The sequence below is a fragment of the Astatotilapia calliptera genome, chromosome 6 (genome assembly GCF_964374335.1).
Source record: "Astatotilapia calliptera chromosome 6, fAstCal68.1, whole genome shotgun sequence".
Taxonomy (NCBI): Eukaryota; Metazoa; Chordata; class Actinopteri; order Cichliformes; family Cichlidae; genus Astatotilapia; species Astatotilapia calliptera.
The window spans coordinates 44511418-44530019 of NC_137427.1; the positions used below are offsets into that span (position 1 = coordinate 44511418).

Sequence of the window (18602 nt, forward strand, 5' to 3'; positions counted from 1 at the left end):
GTGCACTTCCATTTATGGGGCGGCGGGCACTTCCTTGTTGGGTTGAAGGCTACAAAACGTGTCCGTCCGCCGTGTGCCTCTGAGAGAAGAAAACAGGCCACAGAGGGCGTAATACGTCTCCGATTACGGCGGGTGTTTGTAAGTGGACGGATCTCCGCTGCGATGGGGGTAGGCATTTAAAACGCATTATTTTTGTGTAATCGTGTTATTTGAAAGTAATGACTAGTTGTATTGAGTGATAGACGGTGGTTATTGTGATAACTGTTAGCACGATAACTGTTAGCGCGATTGGCTAGTTCTTATGACTGATTACGCGTTTGTCCACTAGTCGACCTGTTTTGACTATATCAACCAATTAGATGTGAGCTTGTTTTGGAAGTGTGCTGTTATTGGTTGCTTCCCAATTTCTTTATATGTTGATTGGCTGGCCATATCCAATCAGAAATTACAGCTCTTTCGCGTGAGTGGCACAGCTGTAGTCCAATGAAAGGGTCGTGGGCATGAGTGTGAATGGTCCAGTGTCCGTTTGTGGGCGGGGTATAGTGAAAATGGCGGCTGTTCGGAGAAGGAACTAACTTTATTACCATGCTAGGACTAAAGCAAGTAATAGTGCCAGCTTCTTGTTGTTTTTTTAAATGTTGATAGCCGTTCCGGAGTCATGTCGTTTTGTCTCTGTAGGGTAGTGACAGGGCAGCTACGTAAGCTAGAGAGGCTGTTAAAAACCAGATAAAGAAGCTCGAACATTAAACCGTCCTGTCGGATTTTCTAAACGCCAGCGAGTCCGGCTCTGTATGCGACTAAATTGTAAGAAGTCGGTGAATTAGAGGTAGGCAGCGAGCCCTGCCAGGACAGCACAGTGACGGCTCCTGTGGGACCATCGCTGCCCACTGGTGTCTGTAGTGGCACTCCGGACCCGCCTTTGGTTCCATGAATGAAAATGGATGATTCCAAACCGCGCTGCAGCAAAAGACTGGTAAGTGTCGGGCAGATTCCAACACGCTGGTTCTGCTACCTCAGCCTGAGCCCTGTTTTCTGTTACAGCGGGAGACCACTGCAGGATGCAGGGACGCAGAGCAGTCTCAACGCTCAGTGTCTGCCTTCGGTCATATCACTGCAACTTTATCTCTGAGCTTCAGGTTCACGTGCGTCTTGTGCAGTACCATATCTGACAAAGCTGCATCACAGTATGCGCCGGGTCCGTGAGGGTGAAGCACAGCGGGTGGTATTGTTGGAAGATATGCTGTAGAGCAGGGTGTCAAACTGAAGAGAGCTGTGGGCAACTCCCTCTCAAGTAACTGAGTCCTTTCATTGATCTACCAAATAAACACAGTGGTCCTCTCTCTGGCCAACACATGGCAGTTGCTACCGGGCAGGTGTGGAGTGGTGATAACCAGCACTTTGCTTTCATGTCCAAATTTTTTTCTCAAGTGTGTCTGTTTGTGAGTAAACAGACACGCCTGCTGCTTGCAGTTTTGTGTACCTGCAGACTTACTGTTCATGTTCCTTAGAAGTGTTTTGAAATCGTAGGCAAATTCATATACAGAACTTTGTTATTTACTGTGAAAATGCAGCTAATAAGGAGGTAATTGAGGGAAACTCTATAGTTAACCTTTTAGTACTTGTACATTATACAAAGGAAAATGCTGAATGACTTATAATGACCAACAGCCAAAAGTACTAATGAATCTGTGCCTGAGGCATCAGTTAATGAAGAGTGTGTGTATGTTAGTATGAGGGGTTAGGATAAGATGGCACCCAGCGCCTTTCCCCATCATTTTCAACTCCAGGTTTATTTTCTTTAAAAAGGACCTAATAAGGTAAGAGTCCTGAGGAACATGAAGACTGTGATGGACGCACGTTTCACACGCGGGTTCAGTGTACGTGTGTTATCAGTCTGTACCCCAAGTATCTGTTTGACATCATCAAAATAATGATGCAGGGCCAGGATAAATGTTGCAGCCAGCCAATGACGTCGCCTGAGCTTTCAGTTAGCATTATAAAAGAAGTCAGCAGGTGCTTAAAAAGAGTAACACTAGCAAACCAGCATGAGTGAAATAAGTTGGCTGTTAATTTATGTTGATAACTTGTTTATTAACACTTAGAGCTCGTGGTTTGCTCCAGAAGACTCTGCTATAAACAACTATACATCACAACTGGGGCAGGGCAATATGGCCAAAATACTTATCACCATATATATTTAAACATTTGCGATAACAAAATAACTGACGATATAATTGACACGAGACAAAATACTTTACATCTCAACTTTATTAGTGCAAAAAAAATCAATGTATTTTCACTTAAACAAGCAGCTGTTTGTTTGTTTGTATGCACATTAAAGTTGTATAAAAATGTAACAGTGCAAATTCGTTGCTGACAGTTTAACCAATCTGTCAGCAAGACAATCCATCCAGTGGTGCGGCTTCATAGTTCAGCAAAGTCGTACTTTGATAGATTCTTGAGCGCCGTGTTCGGTAATAACGACGGCCCGCTAGCATGCGCTACCAAAAACAGTGCTTTGTTGTGTATCTGACGGACGAAAGCTAAACCAGTTCCACACCACTGAAGCTGCAGCATTTTTACAAACCAGTTCTGGTTCGTTTCATTCAACGATCCACTTTCGCTCTTGTCGTTCTCCGTCGCTGCCATGATTGTTCCTCCATGTGCGTATGTAAACAAAGGCACTGCGCATGCGCGTTTTACCCATATTCTATCGCCATATTTCATTTTCTTATTATTGCCCAACATTACACCGGTATTCCCGTGAACGGTACGATATGGCACAGCCCTAATCACAACAATGTGATGATCAGTTGCAGTCTCGATCCTGGACTAACATGATGATGATGATCACACATGCCTCTTCCTCCCTTTGCTGGAGTTCACACCTGTGCACGTGAATCCGATTAAGTTCTGTGTGTACTTGTCTCCGTGTGTCGGCCCCGTGGTGCGCTGGTGTCCTCTCGGTGTCTCCTGTGGGAGGCTGCAGCCTCGGGCCCAAAGTCGGATCGTTTTGAGGACAATGAATCTATTAAAGTGCTGATTTTATAGTTCCTGATGCTTCACGATGAAGCCGTTTTCATCTTCTTGGTCAAAAAGAATTGAGGTGGGCCCTAACGTGGACTGTCATTCAAGCCCATTTCATTTATACCCATTCAGTACTCAGTAGCTGCTGTCAGGCCTAGGATACGACAGAGGTGATCCCTGTGAGTGAACACTTGGAAGTGCTGGGAAGCTTCCCCTACAGAACCTAATGCTCATGAACCATAATTAGTTTTCAGATATTTGGCACGAGGCTGTAGAAATGGTTACCTATTATCCTTTTAGCTGCCACTCTGTGAAGCGCCACTTTGGACTTTTTCTTTTGCGGTTGGTTTGATAAGAAGGACTGTCCAGTTTGGGTTAATGTCCATCCAAAGCACTTCAGTCCTCTGTCTTTTACCACCCCTCTTACTCTGTTCTCCTCTCTAGCGTGCTCGTAACCAGCAGCGTTACCATGATGATGGCATCTCAGATGAGGAGATTGATGGGAGGAGGATGTTTGACCTGGAGGAGAAGGTTAACAGTGAGAGGTTCAGCTCTGACCGAGTGCTTCGCATGGATGGAAAAGGTTGGTGTGAACACTGTCTCCATCGTTCTCTCCCAAAGGGAGGGAGTGTGTCCTGGGTTCTGTCCGTCCAGCAGTCCAACAGCCACACCCACATCAACATATTACGTTCAGCGTTTGTGTGACAGTAGACATCAGCTGATTTAACTGGGTCAAGGTCGTATCACATGGTAAAAGCGCTACAGATGACACTACCCATAATTTTTGCCCGTAGCAGCTCATACTAGGGGACCCTGCAGTTGGGCAGAAACGATCCCGTCTGCAGAGTCTGTGCACTGTTAAGCTCTTACCAGGTGCGTTGTTCGGCTCGTCCACATACCTGTTGTTGCAGATTGGTTCGATCCTCGCAATATAAACTAGGCCACTCCCCTTGTCAAATCAAACCAAATGACTTTTATTGTTGTGTGTGTGAGAGAGATGGCTGGACGTGTACAAACACACTGTATTCGTAGGTATAGTGTCTTTGTGTTTCTTATATGGGTTTAAGCTTTGAGTCTTTGCGTCTGAGCTTTATTTTTCAGAGCCTGACGCTTTTTTCTTTGCTTCTTAGAATCTTATAGCGAGGGAATATTTAAATGAAGAAACATGTCTTATAAAGCAGCAGTCGTTGCTGCACTGAGGTGGTGTCACAGAAATTTGAGAGATCGTGCTTGAAGAGTGAGATATGCCAGTTTATTAGGATGCCACACAAAGATGTGCTTTCAGGACCCTGGACAGTGCACACGGTGTTCACTGTGATGTCATGAGCTGTGCTCATACATGTGACTGTAAAAGGTCAGCTGCATGCACTCTGACATCACCTCCCCGTGAAATCTGCAAATCCCAAGAAACCAACACACCAGTCACAGAGCGTAGAAATAAACTCGTGTCAATCTGGCGTTTGTGGAGGTTTTATCTGGTGGAAGGATGGAAGCTGGCCTAATATAAGAAACAACAGTACTGTCCTAATTATCCATAGGACAGTACTTCTTGTCCTATGGATTATAGTCCTGTGTTGAATGACGCTTGTATATTTCTCTGCAGACTTTACATACGCATTCATTCAGAGAGGTGGTCTGAGGGACCCCGTCGTTTTTGAGAAGCCTGATGGACTGGGAATCAAGTAGGCCCCTGTGTAACTTCAGTGTTATTAAATACGTCTATAAACTGAGCTGATGTAATGATGTTGTGTCCTCTGGTTCTGCAGGATGCCAGATCCTGACTTCAGCGTCAATGACGTCAAGATGTTTGTCGGTAAGGCTCGTTCAGTTACACACTGCTACTAAGCATCAGCTTCAGTCCTGGCTTTGCCTCGCTGTACAAACGCAGTGATTTAGGTAATAAATGCTGTAATTACACACTTATTTAAAATACGGGGTTTTCTATTAAAAACAAAGAAGAAATTGAACCTAATTGTTGAAAATAACTGTCAGTGATACTAATTAGAGGTGATTTCTAACTGAATCATGTCCATAGGTGTACAGGTAGCTTCAGATTAGCACAAACTGAATTTTATTCATATAGAGCCATTTCAGCCAATGAGCCTGTATGTGAAACACTCACTGCTGATCAACTTAAGGACAAAATGATAAATAAAGTCATTACTTTGAACGTTGTCTTGATGCTCCTCACTCAGTGAGGTTTCTGGAGAAGCTCGACATCCGCCCAGCTGTTGTGAGCAGCCTCTTGTGTCACGCTGTGTCTAACAGAAGGCTCCCCTCTCAGGTAGCAGACGCATGATAGATGTGATGGATGTGAGCACTCAGAAGGGGACCGAGATGTCCATGGCCCAGTGGACACGTTACTATGAGACCCCCCCGTGTCAGAGAGAGAAGCTCTATAATGTTATCAGCCTGGAGTTCAGCCACACCAAACTGGAGAACTGGGTCAAGAGGCCTGCCACAGTATGTACCTGCAGGCCTGTTTGACTGGAACTGCTGACAGGAAATAAAAACCTTTAAAGTGATTTTAATCTGTTTGTTTTTTCTCACTGTTTGTATTTTGTCTCACGTTTGCACGTGTAGGTCGATCTGATCGACTGGGTGGACAACATGTGGCCTCGGCATCTGAAAGAGAGACAGAGAGACTCGACTAACTCTATCAATGACATGCAGTACCCCAAAGTACAGAAGTAAGTGTCCTGCTGTAGGCAAGTGTGGCGGCAGGATGTGAGCCGTGATGACGATGATGTCTCCACAGGTACTGTCTGATGAGTGTTGAGGGCTGCTACACAGACTTCCACATCGACTTCGGTGGGACTTCAGTATGGTACCACATACTGAGAGGGAGCAAGGTGAGGCCACGAGGGGCCGGCTAAGAGACGATCTCTTTCCCGTTACAGCTTCGGGTCAACGCATAAGTCCTGTCAAGTATAAAGAACAGGCTAGAAGGGGAGGGGCCTCCTGAAAGTGTCTGTTTTGTCCCACAGCAGAGCACAGTGAATTACACTTTTGTTTGCAGGTGTTTTGGCTGATTCCTCCGACTCCTCAGAACCTGGAGCTCTATGAGAACTGGGTACTGTCAGGGAAACAAGGAGATGTGTTCTTGGGAGACAGAGCGTCTGACTGCCAGAGGGTTGAACTGAAGCGGGGCTGCACCTTCATCATACCCTCAGGTACACACTGACGTGCACTCACTACCTGCAGAAGCAGTCCTGTGGTATTATAATCACTGTGTGCTACAGGTTGGATTCATGCCGTTTACACCCCGGTGGACTCGATGGTCTTTGGAGGAAACTTCTTGCACAGCTTTAACATCCCCATGCAGCTCAACATCTGTAGCATAGAGGACAGAACGCGGGTAGGTGAGCAGGCTCTGCATGAGCTGCTGAATGAACGTGAATAGACTTTAATCTTTTTACCTCCTGCAGGTTCCAGCGAAGTTTCGTTACCCCTTCTACTATGAGATGTGCTGGTACGTGCTGGAACGCTACGTCTTCAGCCTGACGAAGACCTCCTACCTCACCCCAGAGTTTCAGAAACACTCCCTGGGCATTGGTATGTACACAGCCCGCAGTCACTGCCCACTGGGGGACACACATGCGTGTTGTGTGGGCCATACTGGTCAGTTCTGAGTCTTTCTTATTTCCTTCATGAAGGTCTGAAGAATCTGTGTGGCTCAGATCCAGTCAGTGAGCAGCTGAAGACTGAGGGGGAGGGTGTTGGCAGTGAGGAAGACTCTGAGAAGCTTCCACTTAAGGTCCACCTGACCCCCCTTGAACTGGAGGGACTCTGGAACCTGCTGGGTAAACTGGAAGCTCTGCCCTCTAACAAGAAGTGTGTCCCAGCAGGGATACACAACGCCCCGGCGCTCATCACACACATCAAGGTATCGCTCGTCTGTATGTCGTCGTGGAGCTCCATGTGAGCCTCGCGGTTCTTTCTGTCACGCTCATGTCTCTGCTGTCCTGCAGGCACTACTGAAGGAGCACGCTAATGACAATCCCAGCATGTCGTACACAGGACGGCCCATCGTCAGGTGGCCGAAGAGGGTAAGCGGTCTTTATTCACCAACAGACTGCACACTTGTCATGGTAACCCTGCCTCTGGTCCGTGGAGCACTCCGTCTGTGCAGAGAGAGACTGAGTCACATGAAGGAGGTTTATGATCCTGTCCACAGTCCTGTGAAGTACGCCTCGTGACTCGGTAGTTTTTAAACCTTTAACACACATAACAGTTTCTGTGTGTGCTGTTCATTTAACTCTGCGTTACAGACACTGATTGCAGATCCTCAGCTCTGCACTCTGAGCTGTTTGTGCCGACTGTGGTCATAATACACAGCACCAAGTTTGGACACGTGCTAACACGTCCACTCTGGTCTCGTCTGTCCAGCAGAGCTAACCGTGCGTGCGCACAAAGATGTGTGTCAATCGAGCGTCCAGATGTTTGTTCGGACATTACGAGCAGTCGTAAAAGTCCCTGTGACCAGCCGTGCAAACGGACCACAACAACAACAAATTATTTATATAACGATAACATGCACATAAAGCCAATATTCAGCTCTTTTTTTTTTTTTTCTTTCCCCCATCTGTTTTCTTATGCTTCACGGGGGGGGGGGTCACCCGGGTCACCCGGGTCACCCGGAGGTAAATGTGTTTCCTTATACAGCCAAACTGGGACTGGGTAGGATGACTACCAGATGTTTAGTCGTTCGCACACTTGTTCTGTCCTGACCTTTAGCGATTGATGGTGCATAAGCTCTGATAAGAAGAGAAGCAGCAGGGAGGAGGGAAACGGGAAGGCCTCAGAGGAGGTTCATGGATGTAGTGAAGGAGGACATGCAGGGGGTGCTGGGACAGGGTGAGATGGGGGCTGATGGTCCGCTGTGGCGGCTTCTGAAGGCAGCATGTATACTTCCTGTGTCATCGTACCAGCTTCCACTGCTAATGTCTGTCCCAGTGTGCTGGACTGCTGGTAACTGACTTTGAACAATCCATCAAGTCCAAGTGATCAAAGTCATTTTCTAGTGTAAATAATTAACCCTCATTCAAATTCAAATTCAAATTTTTATTTGTCACGTACACAGTCATACACAGTACGATATGTAGTGAAATGCTTGGACAACTGCTCGTGACCTAAAGAGAACAAAAAAGGAAAAGGCTATGAATAAGATAGGAAATAAATATGAAAAATTAAAAAGGGTAAATTTAACTAGGAAGGAATAAAATATAAATTAAGGTTAAAAATGAAATAACTGTACAACACAAATTAGAATGAAGGGTAAATTTAACTGGGAAGAATAAGATAAAATATATAAATTAAAGTTGAAAATAAAATAACTGTACAACAAAATACACAATATAGAACTATATAAGAATGTATGAAGAAATATAAATATAAATAAATATATACACAATAACAGCAGCTGTACAAGTATTAACTGGAAATGAAGAATATAGTGACCAGTGTTGTGCAAAACCAAAGTCCAGAAAGTCCAGTGTGTGTGTAAGAACTGTATGTGTGGGTCAGTACTGTGTGGTGGTGTGATTGAGAGACCGTATCGCCTGCGGGAAGAAGCTCCTCCTCAGTCTCTCTGTGTTGGTCTTCAGGGAGCGGAATCGCTTTCCTGACCTCAACAGAGAGAACAGTCTGTTGTTGGGATGGCTGAGGTCCTTCACCATCTTCCTGGCCTTGGTCCAGCACCGCCTGCTGTAGATTGAGTGCAGGTCAGGGAGCTCGGAGCGGATGGTGCGCTCAGCTGACCGCACAACCCTCTGTAGAGCTCGTCTGTCCCTCATAATGTCCTCCTGATTTCCACACAGCTGTGGTCCTCAGGGGACAACAATGTCCCCATCTGGTTTGACTGATGCATAATTAATATGAAGTTTGTTTTTCCCACACTTTTAATTAAAACTTAATTCAAACACAATTCCTTTTATTCCATTTCAAATGTAAGTCTGATAAAAACCTCATAAAAATGAATTTTTTCTGTTTTCGGGTAAAAAATAAATTAAATCATCAGAAATCGTGAGGATCGTTTCACAACCAGAGTCGGCTGCTTTAACAGATGATCACAGACGGGTTTATGTCAAAGTTAATTTAGAAAGCTGTTTTTAAACTACAAGTTTTTTACTGGCAGCACATAATCACATCTGTTGTCCTCTGGGCTCAAAAATGACCCCGTTTGCTTTGAAGCAACAAGTATAAAATATCATCCATCTCTGTGTTTCAAGGTTTTATTCATCTTTATTCCAACTCATTGCCTGACAGTTTTCTATATTTTGCCATGGTAGGAGGGCATGAGTCTGAGTGAAGGCAAACTTTCATGAGGACAAAGGCGTGTCCATATTTGACCCAAGTGCAGGAGGAAGCTCAGGTTTATTCCTCTGCACTGGTCCCATCATGGACAGCATTCTTTCTGCAGTTGCAGGCCAAGGGGCATATACAGTAAACAAGCTGTTACAGGTGATTGTTTTCTTTTGGAAACCTGCAATGTTAGGGACAACTCGTGTCCTGACTGCAGGACAGACGGTTTGCCATCGCACACGAGCATGTTCCATGTACAGCTGGACCTGCATCACATGCTGCCCATGTTTTTGTCTCAAAGTTCCCTGGTTTACTTGGATGTTCTGTTGGAGGGGACAGAGTCCTCTGAAGGGGACTTGGTGCTCATACAGTCACATCAGTACCAGGATCTTACATCACAGCAGGAGGAACACCCACTTGTGTTTCAAGTCAAGTCAACACCAACACACATCATACACCTCAAATGGGAGCACGTTTGTGTCATGAACGACGATCATCTATTGTGTCTTTATCAAGAAATTATGTCCTTTTTGTGCTTCTATGATTAATCTTGTGTCAGCATGAAAACTTCTCTACCAGACTCAGGATGTCATAAACTGGCCGTAGCGACTCTACTGGATGCACGGCAGTAAGAATCAACACACCCACATATGCCTACAGCTGCATTCGGTCCATTTTTCTTCCTCTCTTGTTGTCCCTCCTTGTTCATCATTGAGTTGGCTGTAGAGCAGGTCATCTGCTAATTGGATGGTTGTTGGTTCAATCTCTGTGTGCTCTAGTCTGGAGTTCTTACCAAGGTGTCCTTGGGCAAGTTACTGAACCCCAACTTGGTCTCTGATGCATCCATTGGCATGTGAACGTTAAAAAGCAGAATACAAGCAGAATACACTGTGTATAATGCTTTCAGTACTCGAGTAGAAAAGCCACTGAAGGAGTATGGGACCTGGCACATGTGCTTGGACTGTGGTAGATCATCTTTCTCTGAGGCACATGAGAGAGTCAGGCATCGTCTGTCACTGGGAAGGTTAGAAGACCAGATCAGTGTTTCCTCACGTTACTGCAAATATTCCTCTGTCTCAGCTGATTCCTCTTTCCTGCTTGATTCTTTGTCTTCATCATAATTGAAATGGATGATGTGTAGTCCTCTGACACATCTTCTATTTCAGTTTCACATTCTGAAAATTCAAGAAACTTCAAGAAGCCCAGTCACTTTCTCTCCAAGCTCCTCAGACTACCATGTCCTGGATGCCTGAGAACCTACTTGAACATAGTTCAGATTCTTCATCACTTTTCTTCACTTCATAGCCTTCTTCCACTTCTGCAGGTGGCTGATGTGCTTTTTCAGAGAAAGGGTAGCATGTGCTCTAAATATTGACAATATTTTCTATATCTTCTAACCCTGGATCTTCCTGAACATTGATTCTCCCTCCTCATTATACTAGAGGACAATATGTGCTTTGTCCTACTGGTCATTGCTTTGCACAACATGGTTTAAAAAAGTAGCTCACAAGCCTCCAGAGCAGTGGAGGCCTGTGAGCTACTTTGTGTGTATGTATTATTGTAGGGTCGACCTTACAATATGAAGCACCTTGATGTGACTGTTGTTGTGATTTGGCGCTGTGTAAATAAAACTTAATTGAATGTTGTTGTGGTTGTTGTGACCTTTGCTTGAGCCCACACATCAGTGATCCAAGATCAAAGGTGTTTGAAAGCAGTAGGTTGTTTGCAACACCTTGTACTTTGGGGACTTTTGTCCTCGAGGACCACAGGTGTTATAAAAACCCCATAAATAAATGAAATTACTTAAAACTTATTCCAGTCATGCATAGCACAGTAATGAATAACTTCTGTTATTTTCAGACCATTTGATGAATGAAAAACACATTTTTGATAGCAAAAGATTTCTTTAGAAGACAAATGTCCCAAGGACAACACATTAAAGTGTTTTTCTCTTATGCTTCCAGCCATCATGGTACCAACCTCCTCCCCCTCCCCCACCACCACCTCGCCCTAAACTGTCCTCCACTCCCATCACTCCACGACCTCAAAAACCAGCGTCTTCCATGTCCGTGTTGAGACGACGCAGGGTCAGGTAAGGAAGTCGTACCTGTGTCAAACCTTTTGTTACTTCAGTTCATATAAAAACACGATGCAGTTTTTCTTCATATTTAAGACAACATACCAAATGTTTTAACTATTTACAGTGCAGTGAAATGATTTTCATGTTTGGATTTCATTATGTGCCACAGCCCCGTGCTTCGTTTTAAGCCATCCTGTTCTGTCCTTGTGTGTGTGCGCGCAGGTGTAAACGCTGTGAAGCCTGTATGAGACCTGAGTGTGGAGACTGCAACTTCTGCAGAGACATGAAGAAGTTTGGAGGCCCAGGGAAGTTAAAGCAGACCTGTGTCCTACGACAGTGTCTCTCTGTTAGTAACTCGGTCCTTGTTTTTATTAGTCATTGTCTTTGTAATTAGCAACATGTATGCGTGTGTGAGATACTTGACGACCCGTCTCTTCCAGCCGGGCCTGCCTCTGTCTGCGGTGTGTGAGATCTGCAAAGAGCCCAATCAGGAGGAGACCGGAGACCCCTCCCTCACTCTGATGGAATGCTCCAACTGTGCCCAGATCGTCCACCCTGCCTGCCTCACAGTACGACACACGGAGCATATAGCAACTCAGTGGGATGTGCTCGTCTTGTTGTTGACAGTTCAGCGCTCGTAGCCTCGCTACATCTTAAATAGAAGCTGGATCCTTTGTAACTATGACCGTAACTTCGTAACTTAGTAACTATGACAGCATGTCTGAAGGCACAAACATGAAGGTTCCAGGTTGTATTGAGGCTACGTCCACACGTACACGGGTATTTTTGAAAACGGAGATTTTCCGTTTTCAAAAATACCCGTGTACGTGTGGACGTAGCCTTAGATTGTGACTCAACTGTGTCTTTCTTCTCATCAGTCCTGTGTGCTAGCATGAGTAACTGTCTGCATGTTTGTCTGCAGGTTCAGGGGGAAGGCGTGGTGAATAAAGACCTCCCGAGCTGCTGGGAGTGCCCGAAGTGTGTGCAGGGCATCACTGATCCAGAGGTACACAATGCATTAATTAGCCACTGTTACAGCCTGGGCGCGCACACACGCACGCACGCACGCGCACACACACACACACACACACACACACACACACACACACACACACACACACACACACACACACACACAGTGTGACAGATCTAATGGGCTTATGTCTCCTGTTTGTTTTTCATTATTATTATTTATTTTTGACTTTGATTTAATTCCGTCACAGTCATCAGGCAGTGATGAATCGCTGGCTGCTGGCCACCAACAGCGTATCCGTCCCCACGGCCCCCTGGTCCTCAGGCTGGGTCCGGGGCCCTCTCCTAGCGTAGGGGGTCCTGTGGGCCCCCATCAGGACGGGGAGGTTGTCCGCTGTGGTTTCTTCCCTGCTCCTTCTCTTCCTTCCTGCTCTTCCTCCTCAGCGTCACTTCTCTTGGTGGCGGCCCCTCTGCCTTCTCAGCCAATCAGCTCGAGACTGGTGAGAGGTGCCGCCTGTTTGTGCATAAATCCACCCGTCTGTCGCTTACATCACTCCTTTTTCTTTGCCATCTTTTTTTTTCTTTCTTAAGAGAAGAGACACAAAGCTTGGTCTAAAGGATGTCAGCGAGTCAGTGCCCCGGGCTTAGTGTCCGTGCTGGGACGCAGTGAGGGTCTCATCCTGACTCCAGCTGTAAAGCAGCAAATATCCGTTTATGGCTGCACACATATGTTATACTGAGGGTCTGTATAATTAGCCTATGACACACTGAGGTGTTTTATATAAATACAAACGTGGTTGTTGGTGTTCTGTGGACCTGCTGAATCAGCACTGACTGACGTTCTGTGAACAGGAAATGGATATTTTGAACCATTTCCTGCGAGCGTGCTAATCATTCTGCTGCTCCCAGCATCGGAGAGCAGTAAACAAACACGAGTACCCTCTGCATCGTCTCATTGCGCTTGTGTTCAGTGACAAATGGCCTTTCTCTGAAGCTAGATAGGTACTGAGTCAAAAATGAGTGTCTGATCGTCAGCGCTAATTCTGTGGTTGTGGTGGAGGTCGCTCTCAGCTCGATAAATGCCGACTGTGACAGGATTTCATGTACATGTCTGATGGTGTGCACACCGTGAGCACTGATTGGTCCATGTAAAAGCATGCTGATGTGTGGACGGGTTTGTAAGGGATTAAAAAAACCATGTTTGTGTTGTTCCAGTGTTTGATCGAGATTTTGAGTTGAGCTGTTGGTCGTTTCTACTCTGAAAGAATCCATTTTGTCTTTGCAGCAGCCTAAAGGTGACCGAGGTGACAGCCTTCCACTGGTGAGTGTTCCTCAGATCCCTCCTCTAAGATCATTTGTTATGTCTCCCATCACTTTGATTATTCCTCCCACGCTGTCCAGAAAAGGAAGTCCTCCTCTCTGCTTGACGCTCGTATGGCTAAGATCTACAGACGCCAGCGCCACAGCCGCGATGGAGAAGACTCCGTCAGTGACGATGACGATGAAGGTTTGTGGCTGTTAAAATCTGTTTTCATCGATTCAGTTAGCGACAGCATCAAGAAAACAGAGTTGATTCTTTGTTCTTCCACGTGCAGCCTCTCAGAGAAGAAAGATGGCACTTCACGCTCGGGGTGGGACTCACTCTTCCAAGAGGGCCTTTGGCGTTAACAGGAGAGGCCTGCTGAGAGGAGGCTCGGCCCACAGAGGCAGCAGAGCCGGGCTCGTGAGTCCGGGATCATCTTCTGTCCTCAAGCTCAAGCGAGGGGTTGGCATGAGGGACGCTGGACGCCGAGGACGAGGGGTCAGGTTGCGCGGAGGTTCCAGAATGCAGCGAAGAGGAGATGAGTCTGACGAATCTGACGAGGACGACGATGACGACGAGGATGATGACGACGAGGACGACGACGACGATGATGATGATGATGAGGAAGAGGAGGACAGCGAGGACGGAGATAAAGAACAGCATCGTCGACACAGGAGACGGCGCAGGACCGATGATGATGAGGATGAAGACGTAGACAGCGAGGGGCAGTTTGACCCTGAAGAGGAGGAGATGGACACTCTGGAGGATGATGAGGAGGAAGAGGTGGAGGAGGAAGGCCGCTGGGATTCGGACCCAGAACCTCCGGTCCTGCTGGTGTCTGATCTGAGCGATGACCTGCTGAGTGGCTCCTACCTGACGGTGACTCTACAGCGCCCCAACAAGGCCAAGAGACAGTGTGGTAAGAAACCAGCACAGCAGCTTAGGATTGGCTCACATCTGCAGGCGCAGCATGAGTAACAGAAGGCTCTTTTCATGCCTCAGGCTCCATAGTTCCAAAGCTGGAAGCAGCCATGGGCCCGAGGACTGCTGCAGGGCAGCAGGGCTTTATTCAGAGAAAGGGCGCTCTGTCCAAACCTGCACGGCTCAGGTGCACAGACCCCGCGGCTGACAGCATAACCCCACGAGGACCCGGCAGGTAGACTTTAGCACATATTGAGCTTTCGTGTCACGTGTTGGTGTTCCATCCATGATTCAATGATGTCCGATACCTCTGAGCAGTCCTGGGACAGTCAGCTGCTGTGCTCATGTGGCAGAGCAGGCTGGCGGTTCCACCAAATAACCTTGGGCAGGATACTAACCCCATGTTGCTCTCTGATGCATCCATCAGAGTGTGAACGTGTGTGAATGTTAGGCAGTTAGAATGAGTGCTTGTGTGAATGGGTGTATAAAGCGCTGTATAAGAACCGGTCCATTCACCATGATTGGGCTGTCTGCTGCTGGCCAGCTCTGCACAGTCCACTGTTTAAAATATTAAACGACAGTCACTGGATAAAAGCACAGAAAAGAGGCCAGAGTGGAGATCTTATTGGGGATGAGGCTGTTTGGATGTATGGTGAACATTAGATGACCAGACTCGGTCCATAACGGAGTGACTCAGCTTTTTCCTGCCCGTGTCAAATGTGCGTGATTGTATCGCACATAAGAACTACGCTGTGCTGTGTTGTCATAGGCCTCGCCTGCGTGGTAGCCGTGGTGAGAGAGGCGCTCGAACTCGCTCCGCGTCTTCTTCAGAGGAAGAGGAAGCTGCTGCTCACCCTGCGTCCTCCACCCTGTCTTCTCCATCGTTGCCGTCTCTGCTCTCCTTTAAGGATGTGGGCAATGAGAGAGGCGGGGAGAAGGAGGTCTGGGTGTCTGTGTTCAGATACTTGAACAGAGCTGAGCTGCTGGCCTGCATGACTGTCTGTAAGGCCTGGTACAAGTGGTACGTTACCCTCGCGTCACCTTGTTCTGTACATGCAAAGCTCCGCGCTGCTTATGAAACGACCACCGCTTCCTCCCCTATGCAGGAGCTGTGACAAACGTCTGTGGAGCCACTTGGATGTGAGTCGGTGCAGCCCGCTCAGCAATCAGGCCCTCGCAGGCATTGTCAAACGACAGCCCACCTCTCTGGACCTTTCCTGGACGCCCATGGCCAAGAGACAGCTGAACTGCCTGCTAACGAGACTCCCAGGTACGAACGCGCGGCGTCCCAAAGCGAATGTCTCCTGTCCTGGAGAGTCTTACTAAACCTTTGTTTGTGTTCAGGTCTGAGAGAGCTGAGTGTGACTGGTCTGCCCTGGTCCTGTCTGTCGGCAATGGTTTCTCCCACTCTGCCCCATCTACGGCTGCTAGACCTGCGCTGGTGCGACGGCGTCACAGACGCCCAGATTAAAGAGATCGTCACGCTGCCTGGTCAGTGGCACGGTGGGCTCAGTGAGCTGTGTTTCACCCCACTCCTCCTCCAAGCACTGGGAGGGGCTGCACCGCCACTGCTTGAAGTTCAGTGGCCGCACTGCCGAGCAGCTCGGGACATGTTCTTTAGTGTGATTGTGATCAGCTGAAAGCTTGTGATTGGGTTTGTTTCATCAAGCACAAAATGTTTCCAGGTGTAACCAGCAGAGATCTAAAGAAGCACAGAAACCTTCCTCCAGACACATGTGACCAAATCAAAAGTAGTAGTAGTAGTACACCTGTACAGCTCGTGGGATACTGTGTGATCAGAATACAAGCCAGAGTCTGCTGTGTGTGTGTGTGTGCGCGCAGGTTTGGAGTCATCCCGCAGCAGACTGAGGAACATGGTGACGCTCCGCCTGTCCGGTCTGGACATCACTGAGTCCACTCTGAGGCTCCTGCAGCGCCACATGCCGCAGCTGGAGAGGCTGGACCTGGCTCACTGCAAGGATTTAACAGACTCCTCGGTCGCCCTGTTGGCAGCAGCTGGGACTCACACACGCAATAACCTCACCGAGCTCACGCTGGCAGGTTTGAACAAACACACTGATCACTGTTGGCTTTTTCACACACCCGAGTATAGGAAGGCTGCTGTTCCATTGGCAGACCCTCATCCCTTTGATTCCTGCAGGAAACAACTTCTGTTGGCCACTAATGATGACACGTGGTCGTTCATAGCTGCTCTTCTTTCTTGATCCAAAGCCTGAAAATCATATGAAGACATTAAATGTGTGTCTGTGTGTGTTTGAAGGCTGCAATGAGCTGACCGATGGCTGCCTGTCCTATCTGAAGCGCCTCTCCTCTCTGACCCTGCTCGACCTCAGAGGCTGTAAAGGCATCAGCAGACGAGCCTGCGACGCCTTCATCTCCGACCTGTTCCACGTAGCTGTCTACTGCATGATGGAGGAGAAACTCATCCAGCGCCTGGATTAACATGAGCACACACTAAACACAAACATTTTATTTATGATCACACAAGCTGCCGACGTTGGACTGAAGCATTAAAGCTGCCAAAAAGGCTGCCTTCAAGTCCCCGTGTCGTCTGATGTCATTGTTCAAGCATTTCTGTTAGTCTGGTCTACAAGAAACACTTGTACGCTTGAAACGTGTTATCTGCAAATGCTGCCAAACTATCACCAGGAGATCAGATTGTTCCCTGAATCTCGAGTTACTGCCTGAATACGAAGCTCTGTTACGTTTGCGTTTCCTTCATGTCTAAAATGTTCACCTAACGTAGAACCCCTGTTTTTGTTCAGGGGACTTGGGAAGTTAAAGTCTTGGTGGTCAGTGTTTTGCTCTTCTGCGTCTTAACACTGATTGCCTGTGTACATATGTTGTTTGTTTCATATATGACAGTGTAGCATATAAAACTTTAAGAGTCCACGTTTCTGTGCCCATTTGTTAAGCACTGTGTTTACAGATGTGCCGAAACAGCCGGTGTATCTGATGAATTGTGCCCCACATGGAAACATTGTATCAGGGAGCTGCAGCGTGGCCACCAGCTCAGCGCCTCCAGCAGGCACCCACATATGCACTGACACTGCTTCATATCTGATTAGTTGGGCTGTTTTCTGAGTTTGCAGTGTGTCAAGACTACTGCAGGTTCAAAGGGTGAGGTGTTCTGATAACAGACTTTCCAAGAACTATCCGTCAGTCTTCATCCTCCTATCCAGCACTAGAAGTCCAGACCTCCGTCTTATCCGGGTGAACATCAATGAGTTCCCAGGCCAGCTGAGAACTCTCCAGCATGTTCTCGGTCTACCACAGGGCCTCCCCGAGTAGGACACGCCCGGCAACAGGTTAGGCTTTAGAGGATTAAAGATGGGAACCGTCCCAGTCTGCTAATCCAGAGAGATCCATGCAATGTTGCACTGGGGTGTCAGCCCATCCAGGGCCCACACACTCCTGTCAGCACCAACTTACTCAATGTCTTCTCTTATATAGTGGTTTTCTACTCTGCTTCATGCAACACACGTGCACCTTTACTACCTTCACTTGCTTTCTATCAAACAAGAGCAGCTGGTGATTGAACCACCAACCTTCTGATTAGTACCTGCCATTAGCCATCACATCTCAAGTCTGCAACACCCACTCCCCTGCACGCTATCCCCTCCTGAATCAGCGGACAGTCTGCCAGACTACCTTGATAACAAAGAGTGCTAAATGAATGTTTGGTTACCTGTAAAGCTCTTTGAGTTGTCAGCACTTTATTGACACCATGAAGGAAAGGTACAAAGAGATTATGAAAAGTGACACTTTTCACATAAAACTAATGTAAAGTAGCTTTACAATTCAATTTTATTTACACAGCGCCAAATCACAAAAACAGTCGCCTCAAGGTGCTTTATATTGTACAGTAGATTGTAGAATAATAGATTCAGAGAAAACCCAACAATATTTTGACCCCCTATGAGCAGGCACTTTGGCGACAGTGGGAAGGAAAAACTCCCTTTTAACAGGAAGAAA

At 47.0% G+C, this 18602-nt stretch overlaps 1 protein-coding gene across 2 annotated transcripts; it reads left to right on the forward strand.

The window, feature by feature from the left end:
* The first annotated feature begins 30 nt into the window (after positions 1 to 30).
* On the forward strand, positions 31 to 17519 carry kdm2aa (lysine (K)-specific demethylase 2Aa). Of its 2 annotated transcripts, none has more exons than XM_080302558.1 (25): positions 31 to 168; positions 3472 to 3610; positions 4631 to 4709; positions 4794 to 4840; positions 5312 to 5490; positions 5611 to 5717; positions 5786 to 5879; positions 6047 to 6200; positions 6270 to 6385; positions 6456 to 6582; positions 6684 to 6913; positions 6999 to 7076; positions 11295 to 11422; positions 11633 to 11756; positions 11851 to 11979; positions 12333 to 12416; positions 13668 to 13703; positions 13784 to 13889; positions 13978 to 14604; positions 14688 to 14841; positions 15376 to 15627; positions 15713 to 15876; positions 15951 to 16097; positions 16449 to 16667; positions 16888 to 17519. In XM_080302558.1, exons 1-25 carry the CDS (start codon positions 163 to 165, stop codon positions 17067 to 17069), a joined length of 3708 nt encoding a protein of 1235 aa, XP_080158684.1. In that variant the 5' UTR covers positions 31 to 162; the 3' UTR covers positions 17070 to 17519. The 2 variants fall into 2 exon arrangements, with proteins under 2 accessions (XP_080158684.1, XP_026027964.1); XM_026172179.2 differs by lacking the exon at positions 31 to 168 and adding an exon at positions 813 to 973.
* Positions 17520 to 18602: the final 1083 nt, after the last annotated feature.